The sequence below is a fragment of the Python bivittatus genome, unplaced genomic scaffold (assembly GCF_059951505.1).
Source record: "Python bivittatus isolate LINGU-HERP-01145 unplaced genomic scaffold, Pbiv_v1 ctg000480_np1212, whole genome shotgun sequence".
NCBI classification, from domain to species: Eukaryota; Metazoa; Chordata; class Lepidosauria; order Squamata; family Pythonidae; genus Python; species Python bivittatus.
This window is the reverse complement of record NW_028277075.1, coordinates 87,935,667-87,953,277: the sequence shown is the minus strand read 5'-3', so window position 1 is coordinate 87,953,277 and position 17,611 is coordinate 87,935,667. Positions and strand designations below refer to the sequence as shown.

Below are 17,611 nucleotides of genomic sequence, written 5' to 3'. Positions count from 1 at the left end.
CTATATTTTATCAACAGAACTACAAGCATCTTTATAAAGAAAACAACTTTGACAAAATAGTTTTTTAAAAAGACTTTTAGCGTGACATATTTGTAATGGACTAATATCATTTTGAATGGAGGCAGAATATCACAAAAAATATAAACCACATGCCAGCTACTGATTCCAAGGACAGACAGAAAGATAGATATTTCATATCAGTTCCACTAAGAAGCATTACTGCTACTTTTGTTTATGTAATGATTCACTTCAAAATGCTAGACTTATGAAAGCATTATTGCACACACTGAACATTTGGAAGTGATCTTATATTAGTTTATGCAGGCTTTTGTCTCCATTTTGCACTTCGATTTTTTGTATAAAAAACCCACAATACTGATAAAATTGATAAACAGAAAAATACTTACAAAAGCTGCATGCCTTCCACGAAACCCACGTGTGCACTGTTGCCTCCATGGTTTCCAGATGATAAATCCCAAGAGGTAAAGGACAAACATGGATGTTTTTGCAAATGTACTGAAGAATGGTTTTTTATACATAGTAAAAACATACTGCAGAGAAAAGAAGAAAAAAGGCTATCACTGATAAGCAATGTTGCCCTTCGGACATGGAAAAGTGATTTTACAAATGCAGCATTCCTGGATTTGTATTCAGTCTCATTCATGGCAAGGATTTGTGTTGCTCTTCTCCATTCTATAAATTATTAGCATACTTCTGGGCTGGCAAAAATAGATGTATAGATTTATTAAAGATTCTAACATACGATGGTATGCAGTTTTGCTACTTATCCTTTGCAAGGTTATCTGTTGTAGTTGAAATTCAAAGAGAGTGGACAAACCTGATGGATCACATTTTATGACAGCCTCTTGAATAGGTGAAACATCTTGCAGGACAACTGATAGGACACCTTATTCCTAGTACATGGACTTGGGAAGAAATTATTGTGGATAACCCATTTATCTATGTGATCACTAAGAGTGGACAATGACTTGAAGGCACATAATCAATCAATCAATCAATCAATTGGTAAACAGGGAAAGAATTTGCATTCTGCTGCCAAAATGTTAAAAAAATAAAATAAAATAAAATAAAATAACTTGGAATATTTTCCCTATCATGGGAGGGGAAAGTGTGGCTTTTTTTTAGGACAGGAGGAACTTACCCTCTATCTAGAGATGGATGCACTAGCATGAAAATTGCTTTTACTTCAACAATAGCTGAACACTTTCAGTTTCATTAAAAGGAAGCAGGCACAACAATAACTTGCTATCTAGTTTTGTGAAAAGGTTTTTATTTATCAAACTTGTATGCTGTCTGACTCCCAATGCCTCTGGGTGGTTCACAACAATCAAAACAAGGAAATTACAATAAAACCAATTAAAAGGGAGATGAAACAATGGCAAGAACCACAGACTGAGTGGAAACCAAGGAAGACATCTCGCTCTCTCTTGCCAAAGGTCTGGGTGAAGACCTAGGGCTTCAAGGCTCTTCTAGACAACAGGAGAGTGGAGACAATCCAGATCTCAGGGGAAACCTCATTCCAGAGGGCAGGCACTGCTACAGAGAAGGCACACTTCTGGGGTCCTGATAGATGCCATTGTTTAATCAAAGGAACCCAGAGTGCATGAATCCTGCAAGATCAAATCAGCCATTGTTGAACTAGTAAAAGTCAGTAATCTGTAGATAACAGACTGGTACACTTGGATGGGACAAAAACTAGTTTAAATGTAGGTCACTAAAAATCTTGGGCCTATCTCTTCTGCAAACTAATTGACTTCAGAAGATCATTCTGAAGGTAAGATGTAATAAGGTCATGTATGGTTACCTACTCTCCTATAGACACAGACAACATGATCATATACAGTAGATCATAATAATGTGTTTTCTACAGTTACTGAGATCTAAAATGGAGTTTATACATTCCAGATTCAAATCCAATTTGTCTTGTTTTAGTAGGACGTGCAATTTCTTTTTTAAAAATCAAATACTGCTAAGTATAGTAGGCAAATATAACATTGGAATCCACTTTGAAAAGTAGTTCAGGACTCAGTTTCTTAGATTCTTCTGGAATCAAACCCTCAGGTTCCATGATTATGTAGGCTATAGTCATGTGAAAAAGTAAGTATGCCTCATGTAATTTTTTTTTAACATACGTGGACTTATCAATATTTTAACAGTATATAATGGTGCTATAATTGAGCAAAAAAACTTTGAAAAATTGACTTTGTAATAATTTATTCAACAAAAAATTAACAGATATGCCACTTCCTTGAGTAGAAAAATGAAGTATACCCTTGGCTTTAATACCTGGTATTGTCTTCTTTGGCAGAAACAACCTCAAGTAGGCATTTCTTATAACTGTCTACCAGTTCTGAAATCGACTGAAAGAAAAATTGTCCCACTCCTCCATGCAGATTTTTTTCAGCTGTGTGATATTTGAAGAGTTTTTGGCATGTACAACCCCTTTCAAATCACTCCATGGTATCTCGATGAGATTTAGATCTGGGCTTTGACTTGGCTGTTCCAGAACCCACCCACCCTCCCCCAGCCATTCCTTGGTGGATTTACTGGAATGTTTAAGGTTATTGTCTTGTTGCAAGATCTACTTTTAGTTGAGCTTCAATCTTCTGAAAGATGGTATTGCATTAACCTCATGCACCCCCTGGTACAATGAAGAATTCATAGTGGATTCTATGATGGTGAGCTGCTCAGGCCCTGATGCAGCAAAGCAGCCCCAGCCAAAAAAATTCCACCACCATGCTTTACAGTTGGTATCAGGTTCTGCTGGTGAAATGGTGTCTTTGGTTTTTGCCAAACATGTCTTCTGGTACTGTGGCCAAATAACTCTAACTTTGCCTCATTCGTCCAGAGCACATTATTCCAGAACTCCTGGTCTTTTCCTACGTGTTCATGAGTAAACTTTAGTCTTGCCTTGATGTTATTTCTGGACAGCAAAATTTTCCTCCTGGCACACCTCCCATGTAGAACTCATTTGTGCAGCTTCTTTCTAATGGTAGACTCATAGAGTTTGGCATCAATAGTGGTGAAAGCTACCTGTAGGTCACATGATGAATTTCTGGGATTCTTAGAGACTTCTTTCAGCATTTTGTGTTCTGCTCTCAGGCTGAACCTTCTGGGACAGGCTGGTCTTGTAAAAGATCTTCCAGACAGTGGAATGATTGAAGTCGAATTGTTTGGCAATCTTTTTAAATCCCTTCCCAAACTCAGATGACATCTATAACCTTCTTCCTGAAGGCCTCAGAGAGCTCTTTCAGTCTAGGTGTGGTTATACCACCCACTTCAACAATAAATGTCTGAGGTTTCAATAAGACAGGTTTCCCCCCAGATCCTTTCTAACAATGTTCTAATCATTTGCACCTGATCAGGTGCACCTGATTCTAATTTGAGGTATTTGCAGTATTGATAAATGTAGGGGCATACTTACCTTTTCCACATGCACAATTTGCATTTATTATTATTTAAATTACACAATGGATTACAAAAATAACTGGTGCATGATATTTGTTATATCTGTATGTTTCGATAAGTTGAAACGTTTCAACGGGATGTACTTATTTTTTCACATGACTGTATATCCTAAGGGTAGTTTGGAAAACTTTACCAATCCCACTTTTAGAATAATTAGTTTAGCAAACAGTGGTAATCCCAATCTATAAGAACAACTTCAACCTAGTGTTGTCATAAACATTACTGATTTCCATTTAGGTAAAAAAAAATTAAGATCACAATATTGTGACATTATAGCACAATACTTACCGATGTGAGTTCAGAAGAAGCAACCCATATGACATCAACCAGAAGAAGAATGACAATTCCAAGAGCCATTCGCCTACGCTGACTAGGAGAACTGCTTTGCGGGTTCATCCGATTCATGATAAAAATCCAAACCATTTGTAGCTTGTCCCACAACAGCAGTGAAAATGAGTTTTTAAACTGAACTGCAACAGGCTTTATCCTCCAGGAACTGGGTGGGACAGGCATTCAAATATTAAAGTACAGCAAAAATGTAAACCAATGATCAATCTGCATGGTGTGAAACAAAATTGGAAATAGTTAACTTATTCCATAAACAGAATATTAAAATTCCTTTATTTTTTCCCAGCTATTATCTGCATTGGCAGAGAAATCACAAAAATATTATTTTGTATCGGTATTGATCTCAAAGAGTTCTATATGATATCATTTAATTTCTCTGTCTCTTTAGCATGATGAGGGCATCTAAAGGATGGTATACAGAGTTTGCACAGGAGCAGATGTTCTTTTAGAAGACGTCTTAGAAACTGGCCTATTCCAGTTTTGGAGCAAGAGGAACTCATGTGATGAATTTTGAAACCTGTGACATAAATTTGGCCAGGAGTATAAAACTGGAGTCTTTTTCTAAGAGGAGCTGTTGCAAGGTTCAGCTTCTCACATCACCATCTTAACTAGAAGTAAATTTTGAGTCAATATGATATGGTAGCTGATAGATGCATTTCAATATTATACAAATGTAACAGATAGAATTGAATCAGACAAATATCTGATTAGATACAGTAGTCATATATTCACACGATTAGAGTTCAAAATGTTCAAATAAGGTGTTGTAATTAAAAAAAAATCCTGCTTAACTATGTTTGCAAACCAGGTTACTTATAAAGAAAACTTTCAGTTAAGGCAGTAATATTGATTTTTATTTATTTTCTATATTTATACCTCATGTTTCTAACAAAAGTTAAAGTGGACCACTTCCTCAGGCATAACAGAATCAAACTCAGTCCAGGTAACATTGCCACAAAACTGTGCTCTGAGTAGCTCACTTGGACTTGCCCAGTCAGAATCCAACTCCAAGCGAATCTAAGTGACTTTGTCTGCCAGATAGCATGAATATTCCTCACCACAGCCCTGCAGATGATCCTGTGGCCCAGTCCCTCTACCCCAATAGGGAATGGGTGACCCTAAGCAGGGCCGCTGGGAGGCTATTGGTAGACGCAATAAGGGCAGAGAAATAGCAATGTTTTGCCGTCCTTATTGCCACAATGTAAGCCCAAATATGAGTTCTTACTCGTGTTTGGTCAGGTTCACTCTTTGTCTTACACTCTAGGGGTTGCTTCTGGCATTTCATCTCCTGGAGCTCTTTGGAGAACCAAGATCGGTGTACAAAGAGAGGCTGCATAGGAGTAATGTGGTCCAGGGCCTCCATCATATGCCTATTCCAGGCTGCAGCCAAGGCCTTGGCCGAACTGCTTGACAGGTCCTCAGGAAAAACTCCAAGCTTCCTCTGGAACCCAATAGGGTCTGTCAATAACCTGGCCTAGGCCTAGGTCTAATAGGCCTAGAACATGAGCAGGTACAGGTGGTGGGAAATCTCGGTGGGTCTGCTAACAGCAGCAGAGCCTAAATGAGCAGGCTATACCACTAGCATTCTGAGGCCTCTTGTGCTGAGCAATGCTGCTGTCCAGGAACCCTCACGCACACTGTTGCAGGCAATCCTTTTCGGTGGCCCTAATCTCTCTGAACATTGGTAGTATAAAGATCATTTCTGGCCTGTTAGCATGAGCTGGGAAAACAGGGCTGCCCAAGGGAGAGGAGGAGGAATCAGGTGAGAAGGAGGCTACATCTGGCTGCTTAGTTGTCAGGATTCCTCTGCTAGGCAAGGAGTGTGAAAAACAGTAAGTAAGCAAGTAAGTACTACTAGGCAAAGGAAGCAAGGAGAAAGAAAAGGAAGGAAAGGAGTGAGAAAAAGAAGGAAAGAAAAATCTCTCTGCTCAGCAAGGAGAGGAAAGAAAAATAAAAAGGATTTGGGCAGCTCCTATTGATATGGGTTTCTTAGATTATATTATCCTAAATATGATCATGAAAAAATATCATATTCCAATCCAGTAATAAAACCAATTATTGTATTTTGCTTAATGAAAAACATGTCCAGCTACGTGGCCAGAGTGAAATGGTTGTTTTGCAGATGTTTCACAAGCAGCTCTGTTTTGTAATAAAGGTTTTTGGCTAATAAATTTAAGTTTATTGGTGTATTGTGACACTTTTTTTCATTTCTGACTCCATAGAGACTTCTGTGCCACTGTATTAAAAGATTTCAGTGCTTCAGACTTTGGGTTAATAAATAGTCTTCATATGGCTATTGCGATGTGGCCTTTGTCATGGTCTGAATTTGAGACCTTTGGATTAAAAGCATGCATAACGGAGACAAAATCTGATTTCTCTAAAAAATCAACTCCCCTTCCCAAAAGATGAAGCTGACAGAAAGCACTTCTGAAATGTAAATGCTTTAAAGACAGCACAACAGCACAAACCAACTCCTTTATCACTTGCAACTGTCTTATCACAATAAGCTTTAATTTGTTCCTTTTCATTCAAATAAAGCCAGAATTGAGACCAAGTAGTTGTTTGATGATTCAAATATGAAAGGGGTGTCACCTGCATGTTGATGACACCAAGATCTCTGGATATAACAAACTTTATTTGGTGCCTTGGAACAGAATACAAAGCTGCTGTGAGCCTCAGAGCTAAACAACTGCTAGCACGTTAGTCTGTGAGACTGAAACACCCTCACAGTGTTCAGGTTTGCAGCCCAAACATACTTATCTTATTAAGTAGCTAAGGAGCAAATTAGATATCAATAGCAGAAACGTGAAGTATAAAAGGAACTAAACAGATTATCCTGAATTTAACTGGGGAAAACGTATATGTAAGACAAATAACACACTACTAAAGTTTGGATTAAAATTGGAGCCCCAAACACAGAAAATAAAAGAAACACACTGCATACGTATTTTGTACCGCTTTGATCTAAATGACTCAATCTTCTTATACTTCATTCTAATAGCCTTACATTTGGATAAGCAAACTTGGGATGCCAGTTATTTCACAGGGTTATTTTCATACCTGTTCTGTAACCTTTTAAGAATAAAATAATGACTGGACTTTGATGAGATTCATGGCATCATGTAAAGATGAATAGTATTTCCTAAAAAAAAAAAAAAGAACAAGAAATAAAGGGTGTTAATTGCCTACAGAATACTAGGCTTTTATGACTTTCCACCAGGTCTTAATCTGCCATTTCACCTATTGTGCAATCCAAGCATCCCACTTTGAAAACACAAAGAAATGATATGCACTATGCACATGCATATATGGGGGTGGGGGTGTAATTGACAAAACATCTGTTATGACATCCTGATGCAATTCTACCTGTTATGTATTTCCATGCAATGTTGCAGTGCAAGAAGGGAAGTGCTTGCACTGTAATATCATAACGAAAGTTTGTTTATTTTGGCAGATTGTAGCTAGCTGTGGATGCCTATAGCTATGTGCAATAATAATATGATAACAGCCCCCCCCCCAACTCCCAGCTGGGCATTAATCAGAAACTACAGCTTAAATAAAGCAGTAGGATAAACATCAACATTAAATATGTAATTTCAGTCAGAGATATACAGTACTAGTTTATCAACCGCAAAGACACATAATATGTGTCAAGTATACCTAGTATGCAACAGAGTTATTAGAAGGCATACAATCAGAAATATTTGCAATTTTTCCATAGAAGCATGCCAAAATGAACATGATTTCCATGGAAGCATGCCAAATCTGAGGTCAAACTCATAGATAAAACAGAAGTAATAGCAGAATTCAAGCTTAACTTAAGACTTAAAATTATTTTCTGTTAATAAAGTATCCTTTGTAAATTGTGTATAAAGCAGGATCAGCTACATTAGTGCAACCAGACAAAAAGATATAAACCAAGTTAATTAAATGTATACTCTGCTGCGATCTGATGATTCTCAGCAGCTTAAAGTGCATACAGTGTGATTATAGTTGAAACATCCCTCACTTCCCAGAAATGTGGGACTTCAAGCAGCTTTTCCCTATAAGATCTAGTTGTCAGGACAATTCTGGTTACAGCAGGTAGTCCTGCAAGTATTTGGGAACTGAGCCACGAAGGGCTTTATAGGTCAATATAAGAAACATAAATTATAGCTGGAAACCAATCAGCAGTCAGTGCAAGGCTCACAGAATCATAATTCATGCCCCCAATGCCAGAAGCCAGTAAAAATGCAGGCTAGCTGGCACATTCTGGACTAGTTGCAGTTTCTAAGTGTTCTTTAAGGGCAGCCCCACATAAAGCACATTGCAATAGTCCAACTAGGGGATGAATTACTACATCCAGGTTCTCCTGTAACAAATGGTGGATCAGCCGAAGCTGGGCAAAGGCTCCTTTAGCCATGACCTCCACCTGCTATTCTGTGAGCCCAGAACAACACCCAAACTGCAAATCTTCAGGGGTAGTGCTTGCCCATCCAGAGACAACACTGATGTTGACAAATAACCCTGATATATAAATAATAACTCCATTTTATTTGGATTCAACTTCAGCCTGTTCTCTTCCATCTAGATCTTTACAGTCTCCAGGCACTGGGACAAGACTTCAACAACATCTCCGTTACAGTCCAGGGTGGTGATATAAAGTCAGGTATCATCAGCATACTAATGAGACCATATCCCAAAATGTCAGATGATCTCACCTAATGGCTTCATACAGATGTTAAAGAGCATGGGAGAGAAGATTGACGCCTGTGATACCCCACATATCTGAGGCTGTTAGGATGACTTTTCATCACCGCTCCATCTGAAACTGCCCACTGAGAAAGGAGTGGAACCACTGCAAAACACAGCTTCCAAATCTCAGCTCCCATATGTCCAGTAAGATACCATAGTTGAAGGTATCAACAACCACTGAGAGATCCAAAAGTATAAGGAAGAGCTCACAACTTCCATCCAGGTCCTGACTCAGGCCATTATGAAAGAGACCAATACTGTTACTGTCCTATACCAGGCCAGAAACCCAACTGAAAAGGGTCCAGATAATCCATTTCTTCTGCCATCACTGTCTCAACTATCTTCTCTGAAAAGGGAGGCTGGAGACCTGACAGAAGTTACCCCAAACTCCTGGATCCAAGAATAGCTTCTTCAGAAGTGGATACACCACAACCTACTTCAAGATTGCTGACAATTCCTCCTCCAGCAAGACTATCACCCAGATCCAGGTGGTTACTTCTGCATCCAAAGTGCTTTTAATGTGATCATCATTATATTTTTCCTAATACCGCTACATTCTGATAGTCATATTGGGTGTGTTTTCAGTGACAAGCCATAAGCATGGCATATCAGCAAACACAACTTCTACAGGCCTCCAAAAGCAGTTACTAAATTGTTATTTCTGACACAAGGGTAAAATTACTAAACACATGACTGGACAGTAGTCCGTCCATCCGTCCGTCTGTCCATCCCTCCCGCCCTCTGTCCCTCCTGCTTTTTAGACTGCTGATACTAACTTGCCAATTGTGATCCTTAGTCAGAAGAAAGCCGCATTACTGTGCCATATATGGACATTATTGATTAGTTGTACAAGGTTATAATCTTTAGACTACATGGGAAGGAGAAGTCCTAAGCTGGCTAGAATTAGAAGAGTTGTTTCAGTAATAATTTTATTTTTGTCAGAGCCCACAAATTGTATGTGCGAGCAAAATACTGTTTTCATAGTCCCTAGGAGAAATGACAAAGAGAATAAAGGATCTCCCTTCTCTTGTCATCCCTTATTGTGCTATATAGAATGATGGTGATCATAGGGAGAGTAGCGGAATTGGCATACATTAGGAAAGAGATAGAAAACCCTCCTCCAAATGGGGGAAAAAACTAAATCAAAACAACACAAACACTATTATATATTACTCAGTATCATCAACATTTGCATTACAGTAGTTTCATCACCAACATATCACATTAATTTAAACAGCTGTGAGCCAATACTATAATTCTTTATAAACAATTATGTAGATGCCTATTTATTTTCCTCATGCTAATTATATAAAATGCATTTTGGAGGCTGGATTAAGCTCCTGAAAAGTTTAGTTTGTATGGTAGAACTGAAACAAGCAAAACAGGGCTAACTGGCCATGTGTGTCTTCTAAAGAATTATCAGCTACAGTTCTAACTACCCTTTCCAAATAAATCAGTTGTTTCAGTTTCAGTAAGGAAATAATACATCAACATAAATAATTTTTTGTTGTCAATCATAGGTAACTGATGAACTCTCAAGTAAGTCTCAAGCAAAATTAGCTAAGAAATAATTAACTGTTATTGGATGAAAAGAGAAACCAATTACTATATGCTGATATTTTATTTTTTTGAACTGTAGAGTTTAACAAGTTAATTATTCAAGAAATACAATGCACAGTTAAAAACAGATTTATATTTATTTTGTTATTTATATTTATTGCATATGGCATGATACAGTTTTCCTTACCTTCTAGATTTTTATAAGTATCACACAGACATATCCCACGGAACATTTTTTTATCTATATCCTTGAGCATTTTCTGCAAAAATTCAAGAAGAAATAAGTCCTTAGCACTGTCGCTGCTTACCAATGTTCATTGTTCTATCTCTTATCAAAATAATATTTTAGAATAGATAGATTCCCTCTCGATAGATACACTTCAATAGATGGCTTTTATATAATTATTCAAATATGTGAAGATACTTCAATTTTGTATCAAGGATTGATAAGTTTCATTTTTAGAGTAAAAATATATTACACAAAGAATATCACTTTAAAGTGAAAATCTTTAGTTTAATTACAGCATAGATTTTTCTTTACTTTTATCAGATTAGTAACTATCACAAAGCATGCCCACCATAAATTGGCACAACTGAAAACTAAAGTTTTTAACTCCATTCCACATATTCACTTCTACAGAATGTAAATGATACCTTAGGTTTAATCAACTAAACATAGATGTTGACCTCAAATACCGATAGAGTTGGCCCACAACCTTGAGACTGTGCAGAAATTGACTCATTTTTGCCACCAATCCTTCCTGATATAGCAGTGACTTCACAAAAGTGGAATGTTCAAAAGTCACTTCCATAGCAACTGGTTAAAAATTCTGCAGCTTTTTGCATATGGTACATTTAAAGAAACCCTTATTAATTCATATTTGGCAAGATAGGTCACTCAATATTGTCTGAAAAACATTTGTGTTTCCCAAGCTATAATTTCTCAAGATTAAAGCAAGAACGAAGGACACTTTATTTTACCTTTTAATGAGAAAGCCAAGAAAGTAAATTCTGTACAAAGATAAGAATTTGAAAGATTAACCTGAAGAACCAAGTAATAGGTTTGTTATACAGTGGCAATTCTGTCTTTTTCCTACTGATGGTGCAGCCCACATTTATAACTGATGATTATCTTTCTAATTAAGAGACATACAGATATACCGTTCCAAAGGCACCACTATTAGAACTCAACTCTTTCATCTGCATTTTATTAAAAGTTTAAAAAATTCTCAAAGCCTTAAACCATGTCATAATTGCCCAGATAAAAATCAGAAAACACGGTGCATTGATTAAAAATATAATGTGTCTTTAAAAATCACTCTTTGATTCTTACCAGGATATTTTGTTGCCATGGCACTAGCAGGTTTGCAATACTACTTGGTGTAACTACTTTCAAATGTCTAAAAAAGAATAAGATGAAGACTTGATATTATTTCTGAAACAGCACTCAAATTGAACTTCAAATTTCTCTAATTTTTAATAACTATTACATACTTCAATTATCTTATAGTTGACATTACCATGTAGTTAAATGAAATAAAGTATTTACAGTATAAATCATCACACACTTCTACATACACTTGATCAAAGGTCACTCACAGGATGGTTTATCAAGATGAACAGCAAAAAGAAAGTTTTTACTTACTGCCCACCCTCTAATTAAGCAAGCTGAAAGTATAGCCACATCTCGTTCCCCCAAAGTACAACCTTCAGATTCCAGAGAGTAAGTAAAATATATTACTGCTGAACCAGAAGGTTCACTTATGTGAGCTGGGCCTAGTCCTAGGGCTTGTGGTTGCTTATGAAGATATGAATATTAAAAAATACTGTTTTTATTTCTTCTAATCTTGGAGGTGACTTAGAAGAACAATTGGACTCAAGGTTTATACAAAATGCCTACAATCGAACCACCAAGTAAGAATGGGTTTTGCTGCTATCATCATGGTGTTGTTATACAATAGTACATTTTTTTTTACAGAGGTATGAAAGCTATTCAATTATATAGAGCGAAGCAAAATGTTTTACTACATGACAGCATGTAGCTTGGAAGCTAAGCAGGAACTGGCCTGGTTAGTACTTGGATGGGAGAATTTGGAAAATATAAGGGATACACACTAGACTTGGGAATAAGGCAATGGCAAACTACTTCTGTGCTGCTGCAAAGAAAACTGCATGGATGCATCCATGTAATCAACAAAAAGTCAAGCTTAACATGAAGAAGACTTTACTTTTTATAGTCATATAGACAACTCGGGCTAGGACTAAGCTTGAAAACTGCAGTCAGTAAATATCCAAACTGTTTTATGTCTATTGTCCCATTCTAGAACCTAACAAATATGAGATCAAGTTTTGGAAACTGGTTTTTCTTTCAATAGCAATGAGTAGGATATACACTCTGAAGCAAGAAACAATTACAATAGCTATAAACTTAAATTCCCAGGGATGGGATAAGATTTTAAGGCTGGATTGTCTGCAATCCATGTTATTTGTAGTACATCAATAAGACTTCTGACTTACAAACTGTTTAACAGCTGCAAAAACAAATGCAAGTAAAAAGAATTATTTTCTATGGCTGGGATTCTTTGTTATTTCCAATCATGCAAATTGTAGCTTTAACACATCTAGAGGCATTAGCTCAGACTAAACTGGACTAGGTCTTGGTGTAATTCTGTTAGTCAGTTCAATGCCAGGTTAGAATTCCTGATCCTCATAACTTTGATCTCTTTCTCAGGGTCATACTAGCCTGCATTCTTCCAGTCCTTGAGTTGGCAGAAAAGTACATTGACGTAACTATGCTGCCTGAACAGCTTTGTTAACAAGTCTGGCACACAACAGTGCCCTTGCAGTTTTGATGTGGGACAAGTTAAGGAAAGTGATTGGTGGATTATCCAGGTGTTTTCTTTTTCTTTCCCAACATCACCTAAATATGGGAAAAGCGGTCACTAATTACTCTCCCTGCTGTGTGGTGATGTGGGGTTGAGTGAATAAATGGGATGGAGGGTTTATCACTTTTCAAGTTGCTCAAGTGACAGGTCACTGGGCCAAAAGTGCTCTGCATTGGTACCTGTCAGTTGGGTTATTTCTAAACAAGGGTCTAGTGGTGTCCTGGAAGAATGCTAGATATGTTTGTTTAAACACATATTGCCACTCTTCTGGAATAGAACTATATCTTTGTCCAAAAAACAATTGGTTGAAATTTAGCAGAAGGATTCTACAGAACATTGGAATAACTTTCTTCCACTTCAATCCATGCCCTTGGCTGCAACCATCACCTATCACTTGGCTAAAAGGGAGAACAAGCACACCTCTTGTCAATTTACCCCACATCCCATATATTCCAAACCATTAAGGGCTACAAGGAATGACAGTATCAGCAATGAGCAGCCAAGGGCTGCAGCACCTGGAAGTACAGGTAATCCTCACTTAATGATGGTAATTAGGACCAGCAACTCAGTCACAGATGTAAAGCATGATGTCACATGACCATGCTGACTTACAATGGTAGTTGCGGCAGTTTCAGTTGTTATTGTTAGGAGAATCTGTGTGGTCCCAGCATCCCACGGTCATGTGATTGTCATTTGCAATCTCCTTTCAGCTTCCCTATTGACTTTCCTGGTCACATGACTGTGGGATGCTGCAGCATCACAATTGGAAGTCAGTTGCCAAATGGCCAAATTGTGATCATGTGACTGTGGGGAAGCTGCGATGGCTGCAACTATGAGGAATGGTTGTAAGTCCCCTCATTCAGTGCCATTGTAACTTTGAATGGTTGCTGAATGAAAACTACCTGTACGCAAAATGGCAATGGAGTTGGCAAAAATGGCATCCCCCAAACTAATAAAACCAGCAGAAAGCATGGCCATGTGAAGCTTATTTTTTGTAGAAGCAGCAGAAAAATCAGCTGGTAGAAACAGCATCTCTTAAAGACAGGTCTAGCACTCTTCTTAAAGACTGTTGAACGAAGGTTTTAAGAAAACAGTTCCCATGTTCTTGCAGAACTGCACTTCTATTTTATTAAGGAACCCATACAACATATACCAAACACTTTGAAATTGGGATCAGGCATAACGTTGAAGCTAGATGTCTGGTCTCTCCTTCAGCCCAAGCTAAAATGGCCACTGAATGCAATATCAAGCTACTAGAGAAAAATGCCCACAGTAGCTGGGCAAATCCCAGACCATAACTGACAACATTGTTAGTGAGTTATTGCAGATCATTCATACCACAAGAGTTGTATCAAAGGAAAAGGGAAAACACAACTTTAATATCAGAACAACTATAACTGTTTCTGCCTCTGGTGATGAGATAAAAGTGACATGCCCTTTAAAAATGGCTAGTGAAGTATTTTAATTCTGTGGTCAACAAGATGCAAGGATGAGTTTTTTAGATGTGTCAATGGGTCACCCCCTCCTCCATCCTGTTGTGCTGCCTCATCATGGTGTGGAATATTCCTGGGAGGGGTAAGCAAAGAAGCCTGGGAGTATTTGCCAAGAATATATATATTTCCAGCAGGGCCACCAAAGGCGTGAGGTCATCCCAGCTGCCCTGCTAAAGCAAGTAGGCACCTATATTAGGCAACAACAATATAGGAAGATGCTGGAGGTGGATGATCACTTTAATGACAATGGCAAAGGCATCAATTCACACCACACAGGAAAAGGCAATGGTAAACCATTCCTCTATTTTTAGCAAGAAAACCACATTGATAGAAAATATAAAATGATTGATTATATAGTGCTGGATGATGGGCCCCTCAGGTCAGATGACACTCAACATATTACTGAGGAAGAGGTGAGTACTAATGGTGTTTATGACGTGGCTAAATTAAAGCCTTCAGGATGTCTATTTTCTGAAGTTGCCATACAGGAAAAGAAAATATGAAGCTGCAAAGACAGAATTACTAGGAACATGGAATGTAAGACACACGAACACAGGAAAATTCAACACATTGAAACACGAAATGAAAGAACTACAAATTAATATCTAAGGCATCAGTGAATTGAGATGGACTGGGATTGGACACTTTCAGTCAGAAGATTACACTGTTTACTGCTCAGGATATGAAAAACAAAGAAGGAACAGCATTGTTTTTGTAGTTAGGAAGGGTATAGCAAGAAAAATATTTGGCTACAATGCAATCAATGATTGAATAATATCAGACTTCATGGACAACATGAATTTCATATGCTAGCAAAATAATGCTTAGGATCATCCAATGCAGATTAGAGTCTACATGGAAAAAGAGATGCCAGATGTTCAAGCTGGCTTTAGAAAAGCTGGAGGAACACAAGACATTATAATTAAGAAAGCTAAAAAATACCAAGAAGTCACTATATGCTTCATTGATTATAGAAAGGCCTTAGATCGTGTCAATCACATCAAACCGTGGAATGTGTTTAGAAAAACAGAAATTGCAGAACAACTCATTGTCCTCATGCAAAACCTATACACAGATTGGGAAGCCACAGTATGGACAGAACATGGTGAAACAGACTGACTCCAAGTTGTCAAAGGAGAAAAGGCTGCACACTCTTCCCTTATATATTCAACCCATATGGTGAATATATATTAAGGGAAGCTGTATTGGAAGAAAATAAGTATGGGTTTAAAACTGAAGGAAGAAACATCAATAACCTGCACTATGTTGATGACACTACTGTATTCTGATAGCCAAAAATGCAAAGGATCTGCAAACTCTAGTAATAAAAGTCAAGGAATAGAGTGAAACAATGGGATGAAAATTAAACATAAAGAAGATCAAACTATTGATAACAGGTACAACAACCAGCCTTAGAACTATCAATGAAGATATGGAAGTGATTGATGGCTTCTATTTTTTAGGATCAACCATCAGCAGTAAATGAACAAGCAGTCAAGAAATACACTGCAGACTAGCACTGGGTAGAGTAGCCATGAAGGCCTTGGAAAAGATATTCAGATGTCTGACATGTCTATACCTACAAAAATCAGAATAGTACAGACAATGGTATTCCCTGTGACACTCTATGGAAGCAAAAGTTGAACTTTGAAAAAGCAGGATAGAAAGAATATTGATGCTTTTGAAATTTGATCTTGAAGAAAACTCCTGAGAATACCGTGGACAGCCAAGAAAACAAACAAATGGATCATTGAACAAATCAACCCAGAGTTCTCACTCAAAGCACAAATGACCAGGCTCAAATTATCCTACTTTTGGTTAAAGTTTTGCAAGATATGGCTTGGAATATCCTAGAATTGTACCATATAGGGCTTTAAATTTTGAAGCAGTTTGAACTGGGCCCAGAAGCCCAATGGCAATCAGTCAGTAATTTCAAAATAGGTGTTATCCTAGCTTGTCAGGGTTGTCCTGTCAGAAGTCTAGCCAACTGTAGCTTTTGGATCATCTCCAAAGGTAGCTCCACAATCAACTGGTGGTAAAGAGATGGATTACCATCACCAAGACACCAATAAAAATCGCACCAGCCAGATTTGGGCAAAGGTTGCCTGATTTCCACCTGCTGTTTAAGCAGGAACCAAGAATCTAGACAAATTCCCAAACTGCAAACCAGCTTCTTAGAGTTTTCTTTATCTCTCTGCTAACAATGAGTGGTTACCTAGATTTTTGTAGCCCAGATATGGAGGCTCTCTTCAGAGGAATCAAACTTGCAAGATGTACTCCTATTCCTTCAACCAACATTTTGTAACTATTTTCTCTTACAGTGCCTTAACTTTCCACTGGCCTAGTTATCAGATTTTGAGTCTGTTGTTCTTTTTTTAAAAAAACAACAACCCAACAAGCCAAAAGTCTGCTGTCCGCCTCTGCTTTGAGATATTTAACACGAGGAAAGAGATTGTGACTTCTCCCACCCACACGCTCTTCGCGGCCAAAGAGGAAGTGCAGATAGACTTCACACACACACACACCTAAACGTCAAACCGAGCTAGTCTCTGACCCCTCCACGGGACACCTTGCAACACAGAAACCCAAACAAAGTGCGCTGGGGCGTGCACTGTTGTTTGACAGAACTCGGAGAATAATACTAGTGAGTGTGTGCAAAGTTCGTCTGCTCAGCTCCCTTGAGGTTCGCGGAGGGGTACCGCCACCTTTCCTGTCTGTTTCCTTCCACCCTCGCCGTAGCCCGGCTGCAACAGCCGCAGCTCCAAAGAGAGGAGGCGAGGCGCTTCGAGACGGGTGGCTTTCCTGCCAAAACACCGGTGGGAGCTTGACAGGAAAGCAGCTGGAAAGACTCCAGCGCTGATTTGACGCTCCGGAGACCGCACCACAATGCACAGCCCAAGTTTGACCCAGCAAAGTACCTGCGTCCTGTGTGCTCGCTCGCTCGCTCGCCCGCCTGAGCGCGACCGGAGCCCCGTTCCCCAAAGATGGTGGCGACCCCTCAGTTCTGCTCTCGCCGTCCCAGCTGACTCGGCCGAAGACTCGGCTCGCTTGGGCCGAAGTGAATCGACGGCCGAAAGGAGCCGCTCGCTCCGGTCGTCATCG

At 38.5% G+C, this 17,611-nt stretch overlaps 1 protein-coding gene across 2 annotated transcripts in view; it reads right to left on the bottom strand.

Moving 5' to 3' along the window:
• The window catches only part of SLC35F5 (solute carrier family 35 member F5), a 39,536-nt gene extending 21,969 nt beyond the window's left edge, over positions 1-17,567 (bottom strand). The window contains exons 1-7 of one of the 2 annotated variants that reach the window (XM_088146484.1): positions 17,428-17,567; positions 11,465-11,531; positions 11,113-11,142; positions 10,319-10,391; positions 6,898-6,979; positions 3,778-4,044; positions 408-551 (exon numbers count right to left, since the gene is read on the bottom strand). In XM_088146484.1, the coding sequence (XP_088002610.1) occupies positions 408-551; positions 3,778-4,002 (369 nt within the window). In that variant the 5' untranslated portion in view covers positions 4,003-4,044; positions 6,898-6,979; positions 10,319-10,391; ... (1 more) ...; positions 11,465-11,531; positions 17,428-17,567. The remainder of the gene's footprint in view (positions 1-407; positions 552-3,777; positions 4,045-6,897; positions 6,980-10,318; positions 10,392-11,112; positions 11,143-11,464; positions 11,532-17,427) is intronic. The other variant, XM_007421819.4, reaches the window with a different exon arrangement.
• Between the last annotated feature and the right edge of the window lie 44 nt (positions 17,568-17,611).